General features: G+C 56.0%; 1 protein-coding gene across 2 annotated transcripts in view; it reads left to right on the forward strand.

The window, feature by feature from the left end:
* OGDH (oxoglutarate dehydrogenase) overlaps positions 1–8,073 on the forward strand; it is a 48,139-nt gene extending 40,066 nt beyond the window's left edge. For both annotated transcript variants that reach the window (XM_011384758.2, XM_023525767.1), the window contains 13 exons: positions 235–414; positions 630–782; positions 1,113–1,215; positions 1,352–1,480; positions 1,756–1,906; positions 2,127–2,254; positions 2,329–2,507; positions 2,705–2,776; positions 3,090–3,218; positions 3,793–3,865; positions 6,816–6,979; positions 7,082–7,236; positions 7,317–8,073. In XM_011384758.2, the coding sequence (XP_011383060.1) occupies positions 235–414; positions 630–782; positions 1,113–1,215; positions 1,352–1,480; positions 1,756–1,906; positions 2,127–2,254; positions 2,329–2,507; positions 2,705–2,776; positions 3,090–3,218; positions 3,793–3,865; positions 6,816–6,979; positions 7,082–7,236; positions 7,317–7,437 (1,737 nt within the window). In that variant the 3' untranslated portion in view covers positions 7,438–8,073. The remainder of the gene's footprint in view (positions 1–234; positions 415–629; positions 783–1,112; positions 1,216–1,351; positions 1,481–1,755; positions 1,907–2,126; positions 2,255–2,328; positions 2,508–2,704; positions 2,777–3,089; positions 3,219–3,792; positions 3,866–6,815; positions 6,980–7,081; positions 7,237–7,316) is intronic.
* Positions 8,074–15,162: the final 7,089 nt, after the last annotated feature.

Below are 15,162 nucleotides of genomic sequence, written 5' to 3' on the forward strand. Positions count from 1 at the left end.
GTAAATGTTTAGTAGAATTTGCCAATAAAAGATTTCTGTAAATGTTTAGTAGAATTTGCCAATAAAAGAATTTGCCAATAAGAGTTTTCTGTATGGGAAAGTTTTTTTTTCCCTTTGTCCTCAGTTTTCAGAAGTTGGGCCGTGTGTGTCTTAGCCCTGGCCCCCACATGCCCTCCAGCACCACGCCCAGCAGCGTGTCTCGTGCCCCCTGGCCAAGCTGTATGTCCCTTGCAGATCGGCTTCACCACGGACCCACGCATGGCCCGCTCCTCACCCTACCCCACCGACGTGGCCCGCGTCGTGAATGCCCCAATTTTCCACGTGAACTCTGACGACCCGGAGGCTGTCATGTACGTGTGCAAAGTGGCTGCCGAGTGGAGGAGCACCTTCCACAAGGACGTGGTAGTGGACCTGGTGAGTGACTCGGGCCCTGTCCCGGGGCGTTCCCAGGCCGTTCTCGTTTCGTCTCACGTGACGGTCCAGGCAGCTGTAGTGTGTGGAGGAGCGATAGACAGGACCCTGGGCCTAGAGGTAAACCCCCGAGGCCTCACCCGGGAGGGCCGGGCCCGGCCTCGCAGATGCCGAGCCCAGCCCCAGGGTCCCTGACACCGGTGTCTGGCTGCCCCTAGGTGTGCTACCGGCGCAATGGCCACAACGAGATGGACGAGCCCATGTTCACGCAGCCGCTCATGTACAAGCAGATCCGCAAGCAGAAGCCGGTGCTGCAGAAGTACGCGGAGCTGCTGGTGTCTCAGGGCGTGGTCAACCAGCCTGAGTACGAGGTGCGCGCGCCGGGCCCTGTCGAGCTTGGGGGCCAGGCCAGCTCCGGGCCGGCGCTCCCGGCAGAGCCGCCGTCCCAGTGAGGACGTGCAGAGTGCTTGGTGCTGCAGCGCTGCGCCGCATGGCTTCTCCGACGGCACGGCACTGGGCGGTGGCGCCGTGTGCCTTTCTAGCTGGCAGTGCGGTGTTTGGGGTGAGAGGTGCCACGGGCCCTGCTCGGAGCGGGGCCGTGCTAGGTGCTCAGGGGCGGGGCTGGCAGTGGCTGCGTGGCAGGTGGGGCTGCGGCCGGTGCCCATGGGGACCGCCCTGACGCCCATGGGGCCGCCCTGCAGGAGGAGATCTCCAAGTATGACAAGATCTGTGAGGAGGCCTTCGCCAGGTCCAAGGACGAGAAGATCCTGCACATCAAGCACTGGCTGGACTCTCCCTGGCCTGGTGAGTGGGGCGTCACGCGGGGGTTCTGCGTCAGGGGCCTCCGCGGGCGACGCTGCAGGCCTCTGCACGGTGCTGGTGTGGCCGCGGGGCGGGACTCGCAGCGTGCGGCACAGCCAGCCTGCCCCTCCTGTCCTAGGCTTCTTCACCCTGGACGGGCAGCCCAGGAGTATGTCCTGCCCCTCCACGGGCCTGGCGGAGGATGTCCTCACGCACATTGGGAACGTGGCCAGCTCTGTGCCCGTGGAGAACTTCACCATCCATGGAGGCAAGGACCCCGCACTGACCCTCGGAGACCCTCTCCAGCGCAGGACCGGCTTCCCCGCCGCGGTCCTCACTCACCCAAGGCAGGGGGTTGATGGTGGGGAGCCCGCTCCCCTCCCCACCGCCGGGCGTGGCCCTCACTGGTGTCAGTGGAGGGAAAGGTGGGACGTCCAGCCTCTCCCTGGCCTGTCTCCACGGGCGCCCCTCCCCGCCCTCCCGACAGGGCTTGCTCAGCTCACGGGAGGGCAGGGACGGCTGGCGAGCACCGTGTCTCTGCAGGGCTGAGCCGGATCCTGAAAACCCGCGGGGAGCTGGTGAAGAACAGGACTGTGGACTGGGCCCTGGCGGAGTACATGGCCTTTGGCTCCCTGCTGAAGGAGGGCATCCACATCCGACTGAGCGGCCAGGACGTGGAGCGGGGCACCTTCAGGTAAGGTGCTCGCGGGCCCTGGAGCGTAGGTGACAGCGCAGGGCTCTGGCGCTCCCGTCCCCAAAGAAGACGGCCCAGGCCCCGGGCACGCTGTCCCACTCGATGTGGCTGCGTCGCAGGAGCTGGGCTCTGTGGCTCTCAGGCCACTGCCTGTGCGGGGTCTGTGTGTCGCACAGGGCCAGCCGGCTCCTGCCTGCTCATCTGTGCTGTCCTGCTGCAGCCACCGCCACCACGTGCTACATGACCAGAACGTAGACAAGAAAACCTGTATCCCCATGAATCACCTGTGGCCCAACCAGGCCCCCTACACCGTGTGCAACAGCTCGCTGTCGGAGTACGGCGTCCTGGGTGAGTGCCCGGCCCACGGCCTCGCCCCCGCCCTGTCCCCGCCCCTGCCGCGCCCTGACGCCCTCGCTCCGCAGGCTTCGAGCTGGGCTTCGCCATGGCCAGTCCAAACGCCCTGGTGCTCTGGGAGGCTCAGTTTGGCGACTTCCACAACACAGCCCAGTGCATCATCGACCAGTTCATCTGCCCTGGACAAGCCAAGTGGGTGCGGCAGAACGGCATCGTGCTGCTGCTGCCGCACGGCATGGAGGGCATGGTGAGCCCGGGCCTGCCCTCCGGGGACCTCGCGATTACCTCTTAAAGCCGAGCGGTGGAAACCGGTCGGAGCCAGGAGCGCAGGCGCTGGCCTGGCGCGGTCGCCCCTCGGCGCCGGGGCAAGGGGGGTTGCCGAGGCGGGGTCGGGGAGCGGAAGCCGTGCGCGCGGCCGCCACCGTGACTCACGTCTGGTTCTAGGGCCCAGAACACTCCTCCGCGCGGCCCGAGAGGTTCCTGCAGATGTGCAACGACGACCCGGACGTCCTGCCGGTGAGTGGCGGCACCCTGCCCTTTGGGTGGGCGGGCCGGGCGAGAGCACGGCGCCTCCTGCTGTGGCATGGACTCGCTCTGGGAACAGCTGCCAGAGTCACACATGCTTCGGGGGTGTCGGGGCTCGGCTCCGTGAAACTTGGTTGGCCGAAGGAAAGCGAGGCGCGGTCAGTGTGCGAGGGAGCCCAAAGCCGGCTGTGGGCAGCGGCGATCAGGGTCCTGAGCAGGATTAAGAGCAGGGCCGATGGGGCAACTCTGGTCAGGGTCCCCTCGCACGCCCTGAGGGCCCCTGGCCGTCACCTCCTCGCCATAGGACCTCACGGAAGCCAACTTTGACATCAGCCAGCTGTACGACTGCAACTGGGTGGTCGTCAACTGCTCCACGCCCGGCAACTTCTTCCATGTGCTGCGCCGGCAGATCCTGCTGCCCTTCCGGAAGCCGGTCAGTGGCGCCCCTGCTGGGGGGCCGGGCAGCCCCGCGGGAGGCTAGCCATGTGAGCAGGCGGCCGTGGGTGGCACGCTGAGCCCCAGCAGGGGCTGAGGGGGCTGGGGCTCCCCAGGGAGTGGGCTCCTGCGTGGTGTCCAGAGGGCGAGTGGGAGCAAGAGCAGAGTTCGGGGGAGAGCACCTGGCTCCCACAGGTCCAAGTGCAAGGCCAGATGGGCCCACAGCACAGGACAGCTGCCCCGGGCAGGGCCGCCAGAGCAAGGCTCAGGGCTCTCTCCTGGGTGCAGGTTGGGGATGCCTGGGGCTCAAAGCAGGCTAGATGGGCCCTGGAGAAGTGGGTGCTTGACCGAGCAGGGTCCAGCCCCCCCGGGGTGGAGGAGAGCCAGGCAGAAGGAAGCGGCATCGTCCATTTCCACTCTGCGACCCCGACCTGTGCCTCGTCTTGATGGCACAGTGGGGAGGACAGTGCCAGAGCCCCGTCTGAGGACGAGACCCGGACAGCCCCTGACCGCCGACCCCCCTAGAACACTTCGAACCTGGCCCGACGTGAGCCTGCGGTTCTCTGTTTCAGTTGATCATCTTCACCCCCAAGTCCCTGCTGCGGCACCCCGAGGCCAGGACCAGCTTCGATGAGATGCTTCCAGGTGGGTGAGCGGACAGGCCTTGCGGGGTCTCGGCTGCTGCTGTGGGGCTTTGGGACACATACCTGTGCATCTCTCTGTGGCCTTTGCCACATTTTTGGTCTTTGGGTAAGGATCGCAGAACACAGGCATCAGACTTGGTGACAAAGTATGTCTTGCGGTTGCACGAGTCTGTCATCTTCTCCTGGGTGCGTGCCCAGGACCCCTTTAGAGGCTTCCAGAAAACGAGGCTGAGTTTAGAGTCCCCCACCGCCTGGCACTGCTCCCAGAGGCAGCTCCCTGTAGCCGGGGACAGGAAAGGCACAGGAGTAGGACCTGCCAAGTCCCACGCCAGCTTGTTGTTTCAAGGGCAGGCCCACGGCCTTGGGCTTCTTGCCCGAAGAGGGGACAGCAGGTGGCTGACACCGTGTGGGGCGGCCCCGATGTGCCTCAGCTCGTGGGGCCAGGGGAACCCACCCGCTCCCAGCCGTGGGCAGCTCAGTCTTCCGTCAAGGCCGACTTCCTATTTGTGTTTCTCCCAGTGTTTTGTTGTTGTGGTGAAATACACATACAAACGTCGTCATCTTAACCACGCGCATTTCAGCATGTTAAGCACATTCATGTAGTTTTTCAGTCATCACCACCGTCCATGCTCCTAGTTCTCTTCATCCTCCCGGACTGGGACTGTCCCAGTCAGCACCGATGCCCCCTCCTCCTCTGCCATCTACTGCCTGTCTCTCTGGTCTGACTCCTCCAGGAACCTGCTAAAGGTGGACTCAGGATTTGTCCTTCTGTGATGGGCTTATTTCACTCCGCACAGTGTCCTCCAGGGCCGACCACACTGCAGCCTGTCAGAATCCCCCTCCTGTTTAAGGCTGAGTCATACCCCACGGTGCGACACACCACACGTGGCCATCCATCACTGGTCCCTGGACATCCAGGTTGCGTCCGCCTTTTGGCTGTCCTGAGTCGCGCTGCTGTGAGCATGACCACACCGACACCTCTGAGACCTGCATTCAGTTCTTTCCTGTGCACACCGAGAGGCAGCGCTGCAGGGTCGCGTGGTCCCTCTTTAGCTGTTGGAGGGGTGCCGTCCCACCTCCACGGCGGCCGCAGCCGCTCACATTCTCACCGGCGCGCAGGGGTGCCGCTTTCTCCACATCCTGGCCAGTTTTTTCTCTGTTCTTTTATAATAGTCACCCTAATGGCCACAAGTAGTGTCTCCTTGCGGTTTTGATTTGTGTTTCCTTAAATGACGTGGAACATCTTTTCACGTGCTTATTGGCTGTTTCTGCATCATCTTTGGAGACATGTCTAAGTCCTTTGCCCGTTTTTTGATTGTGTTTTTTTGTTGTTGTTGAGTTTTAGTTATTTCTAAATGCTGAGTATTAATACCTTATCAGATATATGAATTGCAACTGTTTTGTCTCATTCTGTGTGTTGTCTTTGGATGCACCAAATTTTAAAATTTTCATGATCAAATTTGTCTTATTTTTTCTTTCGTTGCCCATGCCTTTGGTGTCATATCCAAGGAATCACTGCCAAATTCAGTGCTGCGAAGCTTTTGCCTGGTGTTCTTCTCCGAGTTTTATAGTTTCAGTTCTTACGTTTAAGTCTCTACTACATTTTGAGTTCATGTTCGTATGTGGTATAAGGGTCCAGCTTCATGTACACAGCTGTCCGGTTTTCCCCGGACCACTTGTTAAAAAGACTGTCCTTTCTACACGGTTTGATTATTGCAGCTTCGTAGCAGGTTTTGAAATCAGAAAATGTGAGTCCTCTAGTTTTATTGTTTTTTTAAATAGTTTTGGCTATTTGGGGTCCTTTGAGATTCCACAAATTTTAAGATAGATTTTCCTATCTCTACAAAAAATGAGATCGTGATTGGATTGCACTGACCCCGCAGATCACTGCGGGCGGTGCTGACATCTCGGCAGCGTTAAGTCTTCTGGCCCATGGACACAGGTGTCTCTCCACTTCTGGTGTCTGTGTCCGTGTCTTCCAGCAAGTTTTGTAGTTTTCAGTGTACAGATCATTCACCTTGCTGTTTAAATTTATTCCTAAATGTTATATTTTTATGCAATTTTAAATGGGATCATTTTCGTGTTTGAAACTAATTTTTAAAAAGCATATAGAGATACACATGTGGGAGTTTGCAGAAGGACACGGAAGTAGGTGCTCGCTTTCTGTTGTAAAAAGATGGAGTCGTTTTCTCCTTCGTTTTAGGTGGTTCGTCGTTACCGTGCGGAGGTGCAGCTGAGTTCTCACTCTCGATTTTTTATCCTGAAACTGCTGAATGGTTTTTTGTGGGATCTTCAGGGTTTTCTACACACACTATCACGTCATCTACAAATATGATTTTCCTCTTTCCGCGATTCGTATGCCTTTTACGTTCTGTTCTCACGCAGCTGCTCTGGCTGGGACTTCAGTGTGTGGTGACTGGAAGTGGGAGTGGACGCCTTGTCTTGTTCTTAACCTTGGAGGAAAAGCATTCGGTGCGGCCACTGAGACGATGCTCGCTGGGCTTCGTCCCTGGCCTTTGTCACACAGGGGCTGCTCCCTTCCGATGCTGGCGCGTTGCGTGCACATCACTAAGCCCTTCGTTTTGGACGCAGCCTCCCGAGGTCGGCTCTGTGCCCGTGGGCACGGTCCGGCCGTGTGCGAGTGTGCGCCTGGAAGCTCCTGAGCGCGCCCAGCAGAGCGCCCTGATGCCGCCCTGGACGGAGCCCCCCACGTCCGAGATGGGCTGCTCTGAAACACCAGGTGCCATCACCTGCCACCTACGCCGGCCTTGCCCACATGGCCTGTTTTTAATGCGCGCTTCCCATCGCCATCGGTCCGGACCGTTCGGAGACATCAGAGGCTGGCGGGAGGGGCACAGCGCTGGCACTTGGCTGCAGGGCCGTCACTCCGGCACCGCAGCCGCGGGAGCACCCTGGCGTCCTCAGCCAAGTCCCTGGGGCTTCTCTCACAGGAACCCACTTCCAGCGGGTGATCCCAGAGGATGGCCCCGCGGCCCAGAACCCAGGAAACGTCAAGAGACTTCTCTTCTGTACCGGCAAGGTGTACTACGACCTCACCCGGGAGCGCAAAGCCCGCGACATGGTGGAGCAGGTGGCCATCACGCGGATAGAGCAGGTGAGGGCCGGCGGCGGCTCCAGGCATCCGGACCCTGAGCTCTCCAGGGGGCGCCGGCCACTCTGAGCCTCTCTGCTGACAGCAGCCCCTCCCTCTCCCCAGCTGTCCCCGTTCCCCTTCGACCTCCTGCTGCAGGAGGTGCAGAAGTACCCCGAGGCCGAGCTGGCCTGGTGCCAGGAGGAGCACAAGAACCAGGGCTACTACGACTACGTGAAGCCCCGGCTGCGGACCACCATAAGCCGCGCCAAGCCCGTGTGGTAGGTTGGGGCCGGGGCTGGGGACCGGGTCCAGGCCGCTCCGTGGCCTTTGCCCTCACCGCCCCGTCACCGCCCCTCAGGTATGCTGGCCGGGACCCGGCGGCGGCTCCAGCCACTGGCAACAAGAAGACCCACCTCACGGAGCTGCAGCGCCTACTGGACACTGCCTTCGACCTGGACGCCTTCAAGAAGTTCTCGTAGCTGCCGGTGGCCTGGTCTCCGCGCCCACGCCTGCCCCCGCTTCTCACTAAAGACCTGTGCCTCGGCGCTGCCCGCTCCCGTGTCTGCCCCTGCACTGCACACGCCGCTCGCTCACCTAGGAAACAGGCCGCTGTCCCCTCCCGTGCCTGGCCGTCCACACGGCCGGCGCTCCCCAGGCTCTGACGTCTGTCCGGCAGTGGCCTTCGTGGGGGTGCGGGGCGAGAGGAACAGGAGCCCCGCGGGTGGTGGGGGCAGCCCGCTGACCCCAGGGCCGCAGGCGGGGGGCAGCAGACAGCCTGGTCTGGCGTGGGGAGGGGCCGCGGGCTGCGTGGTCACGAAGCGCCGCTCAGGGCCCATGGCCAGGACACAGCTGCTGGGCTGGGTCCTGCACTCCGGTCACCTCCCCGGTGGCTGGCCGCCTGCCCAGTCTTCTTTCCTGGGTCCTTTTCACACGATGGAGACTCTGGAGCATTCTCTCTGCTGTGCCAAAAGCCAGTCAGGAAGGGACAGGAGGGACAGGTGAGGGGAAGTGTCCTCTCAGCTGTGACAGGGACAGATCTATTTATTTTGGTTAAAAAACAGCAGAAACAACTTTGCATTGCATTTGGCTTGACCCATAAACTGAGTGGTCCGCGGGCCGGTCTGCTGTCATTTTTTCCACCTGGTCACATCCCTGGAGGCCAAGGCTGCCCACGCCCCTGCCCAGCCCACCTGTGTCCCTGCAGAGCTGAGCATCAGCTTCTGTCTGCCTGTCCCCATCATTGATGCAGGCAGATCGTGTCCGGGGCACCTCTTCTAAGCCTCCCCTGCTCCCCGGTCCCTGTCCCCACTCCACTTAAGAAGCTGCTTTGGTCTGTGCTTGGTCCAGGTGTCTGGTGGGTCCTCCTGAGGCATCTGTTGTCATTCAGCACCCCACTACCAGAAGCCCAAGCAGGGTAGGGCAGCTGGCCATGCCAGCAGTGCCCCCATGGAGCCCATGTCCCTCTTCACAAGAGTTTCACTGTAGAGCCCACAACGTCCCAGCCATGGCCTCTTAGAGTCAGTGGGTCTCAGCACTGGGGGAGAGCTTCGGGGAATGCCTGGGGGTAGACATGGGTCTCCCTCCAGTAGCAGGGCCCGCTGATGCTCACCCTGTCTAAGCCACACGAGGGTCCTTCGTCCTCGAAGCCTCTTCAGAGCCTGCCTTTTGCCCTGTGTTCCCTGCAGCTTGTCCAAGGACCCGCCGGCCCCAGCATGGTGGAGCCTCTGTGCCCAGGAGCACACATCTTCTGAGTGCAGTGTGGTTGGCGAGTGGGTTTGAGCTAAGAGCCGAAGCACAAGGTGGCTTTTGTTGCTGACTCTAGGCTCACGAGCTCTGTCCCCTGCCCACTGCACATGGGCTAGGGTTCCACTTGCCCTGCAGCGTGGCACCCAGCCTCTCACTGCTTCCAGTCTGTCTGGGGACAGGGTGGAGCCAGGCACCACAGGGTGGGGGCCACAGGAGCAGAGTTGGGGGCTGGGGTCATCTGAAGGTCTCCCACTCCCGTGGCTCACTGTGGGCCTACAGCCCTGCCCCATCCCAGGAAGATGGGGTCACAGGCCCGGAAAGGTGAGGGCCGTCAGACACACCGAGCCTACAAACACTTCTAGGTGGCCATGTTCTGCTTGGGTTTTCAGTGGCATATTTCCCAGAACCAAGAAAGCAATCGTGAGAGGAAAGAAGCTTCAAAGTCCGGGGGACCCAGGCCGTGCGTGCGAGTGCACGTGTGCACAGGCATGGGTGCGTGCCTGAGTGGTTCGTGCGTGTATAAGTGTGGGCCTGTTGACCAGGTTCCCTGGGCCCTTGTGGACGGACAGCTGCACCACCGAGGAGATGCTGACCACGGGGGAGTCGCTGGCACAGGGCTGAGGCCTCACCCATCGTGGGCTCCCATCAGTGCCCAGCTGCCATGTGGTTCCGTCTTCAAGGGAGTTAGAGTCAATGTGAGGCCGGTCTGCTGCTGCTCTGCTGGGACTGGGAACCCTCGAAGCTAGCCCAGCTTCTCCGGTTTCCACTGTGGCTCCACGCAGGGACCCTGCCCACATCCCCAAATGAGAGCAGAGTGGGGGTCCCTCCCCTCCACGGCCTCCCTCCCTCGGGGCCCTTTTCAAATTAGGGCGCCAGTTTGAGGTGTGTGACGATGAATGGGTGCTTGTGTATATCGTGACATGATCACCATGGTTCTTCCTCCCTGGTGGTCCAAGATGCCTTTTTTTTTTCTTTTTTTTTTTTTTTAAATTTCCTTTCTACTTAGAGAACTTATTCTAGCTGTTCTTTTAAGGATAGGTCTGCTAAGACTGTCTTGACTGCTTCCTAACTCCTGAGGGACATGGGACTCTGGGCTGATGGCTCCTGCCTTTCAGCTCTGATCTGCTTCTGGCTCCGTGCTTTCTGGTGAGAAATTTTCTCTCATATTAATCATCCTGCTGTGAACAGGTTTTATTTGCTTTAGGTTTCAGAAGTTTGTTTACGATGTGTCTTGGCGTTGGTTTCTACGGGCTTATCCACTTTGAATTTGCTCACCTCGAGTCTGTAGATTGATGCCTTTTGTCACATTTGGGACTTTTTCAGCTATTATGTCTTTGAGTACTTTTTCAGCCGCCCTCTCTCCTCTCCTTCTGGGACTCCATGAACGTGAACGTCAGGTCTTACGGTCCCGCGAGTCCTTGGGGCTCCGCTTATTTATTTGTGGTTCAGTTTCTCTGTCGTTCGGGATAGCGCCGGTTCTTTCTTCCGGCTCCCTGATCGTTTGTCCTCTCCATTCTGCACTGAGCCCATCCGACGAGTTAAGTTTCTGTTATTGTGTTTTTTTACTTCTAAATTTTCCATTTGGTTTTTCTTTATATCTTCTATTTATCGAGGCTTTCTATTTTTAAATTTTGTTTCAAGAGTATTCATAATTGCTTGTTGAAGCATGTTTTTCATGGCTGCTTTAAAATCTTCGTCAGATCTTTCTAACATCTCTATCACCTTCGTGTTAACATCTATTGATCGTCTTCTTAAATTTAGTGTTAGTCTTGGTGTACGACAAATGATTTTTGATTGAAAACTGGACATTTTGAGTGTTGTGAGACGCTAGATATTTAAATCTTTTAAGTGGCTGCTTCTCACATCCATCAGCATGACATGGGCGAGCACCTCATTACTGCCAGGTTGGTGTCCCCACTGGGCCTCCACTGGTACCCTCAGGGGAGGTCTCATTACCACTAGGGGCGGGGATTCTGCTTCCCACAAGGCTTCCGCTTCTACCGCCCTGGCCAGGACCAGTGTGGGCATCTTGCCATTATGCCTGCGTAGTCTCCAGTGATATTTTCAATACCGAGAGTGGCGACAGCCCGCTGACCTCACTGCAGTCGGGGGCGGGGCTGCCACACAAAAGCTAGCTGCGGGGGCAGGGGGGCGGCGTCTAGGTGCTGCACTCAGGCTTTGCTTGGGAGCGAGGAGGAGGCAGCAGTGTTTCTGTGGTGGTTTCTGTGGCCAGGGGAGGGTCATAGTTGTCGAAAAGTTTCCTGTCCTGTAGGCTGCCCCTTCCTTGGTCCCTGGCCAAAGACCTGGCTTTTCTTGGTGCTCTTCTGGTCTGCACCTGCTGGCATTTCTGGATCGCCAGCTCGCTCAGCACCCATTCTGGGATTTAGGAGAAAAAGAAAGCTCAGGGAATTTACTGCTGGTTTTTTCTTGGGTCCTGAGGGCCCTAGTCAGTCTGCCTCCTTCCTCTTTTCAGAGACTGTCTATGATGTGTGTGTGTGTGTGTGTGTGTGTGTATGTAATATTAGGGTTTTAATTATGCCTAGCAGGAGATGTGGAAAAGTATATACTCCATCTTCTTGGAAGCAGAAATCTCCTTCAGGAACTTTTAAGATTACAAAGTTGTCCTGAGACCAAAAAATATGAGAACCACTGACCCAAAGGAAATAAGGGAATAAGCCACATGGAAACCCGGGAGCAGAGTAGCACAGAGGAAAGCACAGGAAGTGGAAAGACAAGGAGGCGGACAGTTTGGGAGTTGACCAATCAACCCATGCGGCTGGAGCACTTTAACCAGGGAGAGTAATGGGGAGCAAAGGCGGGACACAGCCAGGCCAGAGCTTGGGGGCCCTGGTAGGGATCGGGCTTCATCTTCCACCAGCACAACGGGGAATCACACCAGGGCCCCGAGAAGTGCCCTGTGCTGACTCAGGCTTGCAGGGCCTGCTGAGGCCGTTCTGTTCGCCACAAAAGCAGAGACCGAGAGAGCAATCGCCAGGCTCTTTGCCTGGTCTGAATGGGGGCACTTCTCACCACTTTGATTCATTCTACTGCAGGTGCTAGCTGGGCAATTAGGCAAGAAAATGAGATAAAAGACATGTAAATTGGAAAGAAAGAAGGAAAACTGTCTCCATTTGCACATGACGAGATCTTATATGTAGAAAATCTTAAGGAACCCATTTTTAAACACTATCAGAATTACTAAATGAAGTCAGCTAAGCTGAGGATCAATATGGAAGAATCTCTTGTATTTCTGTACAGTAGCAAAGAACAAACAAAACGAAATCAAGAAAGATTCCATCTACAATAGCCTCGAAAGTAATAAAGTGCTTCAAAATAAGGTTAACAAAAGAAGTGCATAATTTGTACAATGAAAGCTACAAACTATGGTTGAAAAGAATTGAAGAACAACTAAATAAATGGAAAGATAACCCATGTTCACGGATCAGAGACTCAATACCATTAAGAACACATCATTTCCAAACTGACCAACAGATTAAACATGATCCCCGTCAAATTCCCAGATTTTCTGGTAGAAATTGACAAACTGATCTTAAAATTCATATGGAAATTCAAGGGACCCAGACATCCAAAAGAATCTCGAAAAAGGATAACAGAGTAAGAAGACTCACACTTCCCAATTTCAAAACTTACTACAAAGTTACAGTGATCAAGTCAGTGAAATATGGGCATATGGATCAAGGAGTAAAATTGAGTCCAGAAATAAACTTTCATTTTATAACCAAGGGATTTTCGACAAGGGTGTTAACACCGTCAGATGGGAAAGAACAGTCATTTCAACAAATGGTACTGGGACAACTGGATCTCCATATGAAAAAGACTGAAATTGGACCCATAGCTTATACCGTATGTACAAAAATTAGTTTGTATTGGATCAAAGACCTAAATGTAAAAGAGCTAAAATTACAAAGCCGTTAGAAGTAAACAAGTATAAATCTTTGTGACCCTGGATTAGGCAACAGTTTCTCATATATGACATGAAAAATATAAATAACAAATAGAAATACAGATAAATCAGACTTCATGAAAATTAAAAATGTTGTAAGTCAAAAGACACCATTAAGAAAGTGGAGGGAAAAAGTGAAAAGACCACCCACAGAATGAAAGAAAATATTTAAAATCATGTATCTGATAAGGGACTTGTATCTAGAATATATAAAGAATTCCAATAAGTCAGTAATAAAGACAACTGACAATTACACACATAATAGGCACATGAAACGATGCTCGACATCATCAGGGAGGAGAATGCAAGTCAAAACCACGAGACAGCACTGCACATTCACTAGCATGACTAAGAAAAAGACACCGACGTGGAGAGTTGGAGGCCTCGCGCACCGTTGGCAGGAACAAAGTTGTGCCACTGGTGTGGGAAACATCGGGTGGCTCCTCTGAGGCTGAACAGTCCCGTTATGTCCCAGCAAGCCACTTCCGGGTAGAATCCCAGAGAGACGAAAACGTGTCTGCACAGAAGCTTGTGCGTGATGTTCACAGCAACCAAAGCAGGAACAACCTGAATGTCCATCATCTGCTGCATGACTGACAAGAAAGTGGTCTCCCCATGTAGTGGAATGTCATTTGGCCGTGAAAAGGAATGAGGTACTGACACGGGCTGTAACGTGGATGCACCCAGAAAACATTAGTGAAGGCGGCGAGATAGAGAAGACCACATTCTGTATGATTTCGGATGCGTGAAATGTCCAGAGTAGACAGACCCCTAGGGACAGACAGTAGATTACTGGTCGCTGGGCCTGGAGGAAGGTTTGGGGAGTGACCGCCAGTGGGTGCGCGATGTCCCTTGGGGGGTGATGAAATGTGCTCAGGTCGATCGTGGTGGTGGTTTCACAACCCCGAGTAAACATGACCCTGTTGAACCGTGCGCTTTATACGGAGGAACCGTAGGGAATGTGAATTGTATCCCAAGATGTCGTTAAGAACAACAGGGAGGGACGGCAGGGCTGGGCCGGCACAGGGGCCACGCGCTGAGAAGGGTCGGCGGGAGCCGCCACCTCTGCAGGGGGCGGGGGCTCCATTTTGGACACGTGGAGGTTGGTATGAGACAGAGGAGGGGACTGTCAGATCAGACACCAGGTTCTGGGGAGGCGAAAGTGGCCGGCAACATGCGTGAGAGTCCTTTTCACACAGACGGAGCAAAGGAGCCACACAAACCACTGCGGAGAGAGTTTTGGGGAGAGGACACCTCCCGCAGCTGGCACCCTCTCAGGGAGGAGGGGGAGAGCCCACTGAGAACATGCCTTCGGCAGGCAGGCAGGCCCGGGTGGGGGTGGGGTGGGGGAGGAACAGCGAGTCCAGATAAAGGAGAGTGTCTCCAGGGAGATGGGACATCCAGGAGGGTGGTCAGCAGTTTTAGGTGGGATGCTGATGGACCTGACAAGGACAAGGGATGTTGGACCCAGGAGAAACAAATGCAGGAGTGTGCGAGTGTCCCCAGGCGGCTGTAACCAAGGGCCACAAACTGGGCGGCTTAAAGCAACGGAAAGCTGTCCACAGCCTGGAGGCCAGATGCTCAAAATCCAGGCTTAGGCAGGACCCGTCCTCACACATCCAGCCTCCTTGGCTGGCACCCCACCATTCCGTCTCTGCCCTGTGGTCACATGGCTGTCCGTCTGCCTCAGTCCCCAGGCCTCCAGTGCTCTCAGGGCCAGCCCAGACGATCCAGGACAGGCTCTTCCTCTCACAGCCCTTGACTTAGTCATGCCATTGGCGTAGAGGCGCTACTCACAGGCTCTAGGGACCAGGACACAGACATGTCCTTGGAGGCCACCGTTCAACCCAGTACATGGAACAGAGCCTGGAGACAGGAAGTGGAGACCGGGCTGGCAGAGGCGAGGTGGGCTGTGACTGGGCACAGCTTGATGGGGATGTGAGCCATGGGCACCTGTGGAAGTTACTTGCAATTTCTCGTGTGCCTGGCACGCAGCAAGCCCACCACATTTGTTCTGTGAACTAATGGTTCTCCAAAGAAACAGAGCACAGGGTCCAGACAGCCCCGAGGGAAGACATTTCATGAATATTAAAAATTAATCATGGGGCATTTCTCGATGAATGGATAGAATGTGGTATATGCATACAATGGAATATTATTCAGCCTTAAAAAAGAATGAAATCTAACATACAACAACATAGACGAACCTTGAGGACATAAGCCAGACACAAAAGGGCAAGTGTTGAATAATTCCAGTTATACGAGGTCCCTGAGTCATCAGCTCCATAGAGACAGCAAGTAGGAGGGTGGGTGACAGGGAAAGGGAGTGAATGTTTAATGGGGACAGAGTGTCATTTGGGAAGTTGAAGTTCTGTAGGTGGACGGTGCAGATGATAAAGCTAATGTCATGTACGTTAACACAATAAAAGAGTTAATTGTAGGTAATCATGAGAATGTGGCCTTCTCAAAGGAGGGCAGGAAAAAGTGGGGGACT

Source organism: Pteropus vampyrus, unplaced genomic scaffold (assembly GCF_000151845.1).
Source record: "Pteropus vampyrus isolate Shadow unplaced genomic scaffold, Pvam_2.0 Scaffold620, whole genome shotgun sequence".
NCBI classification, from domain to species: domain Eukaryota; kingdom Metazoa; phylum Chordata; class Mammalia; order Chiroptera; family Pteropodidae; genus Pteropus; species Pteropus vampyrus.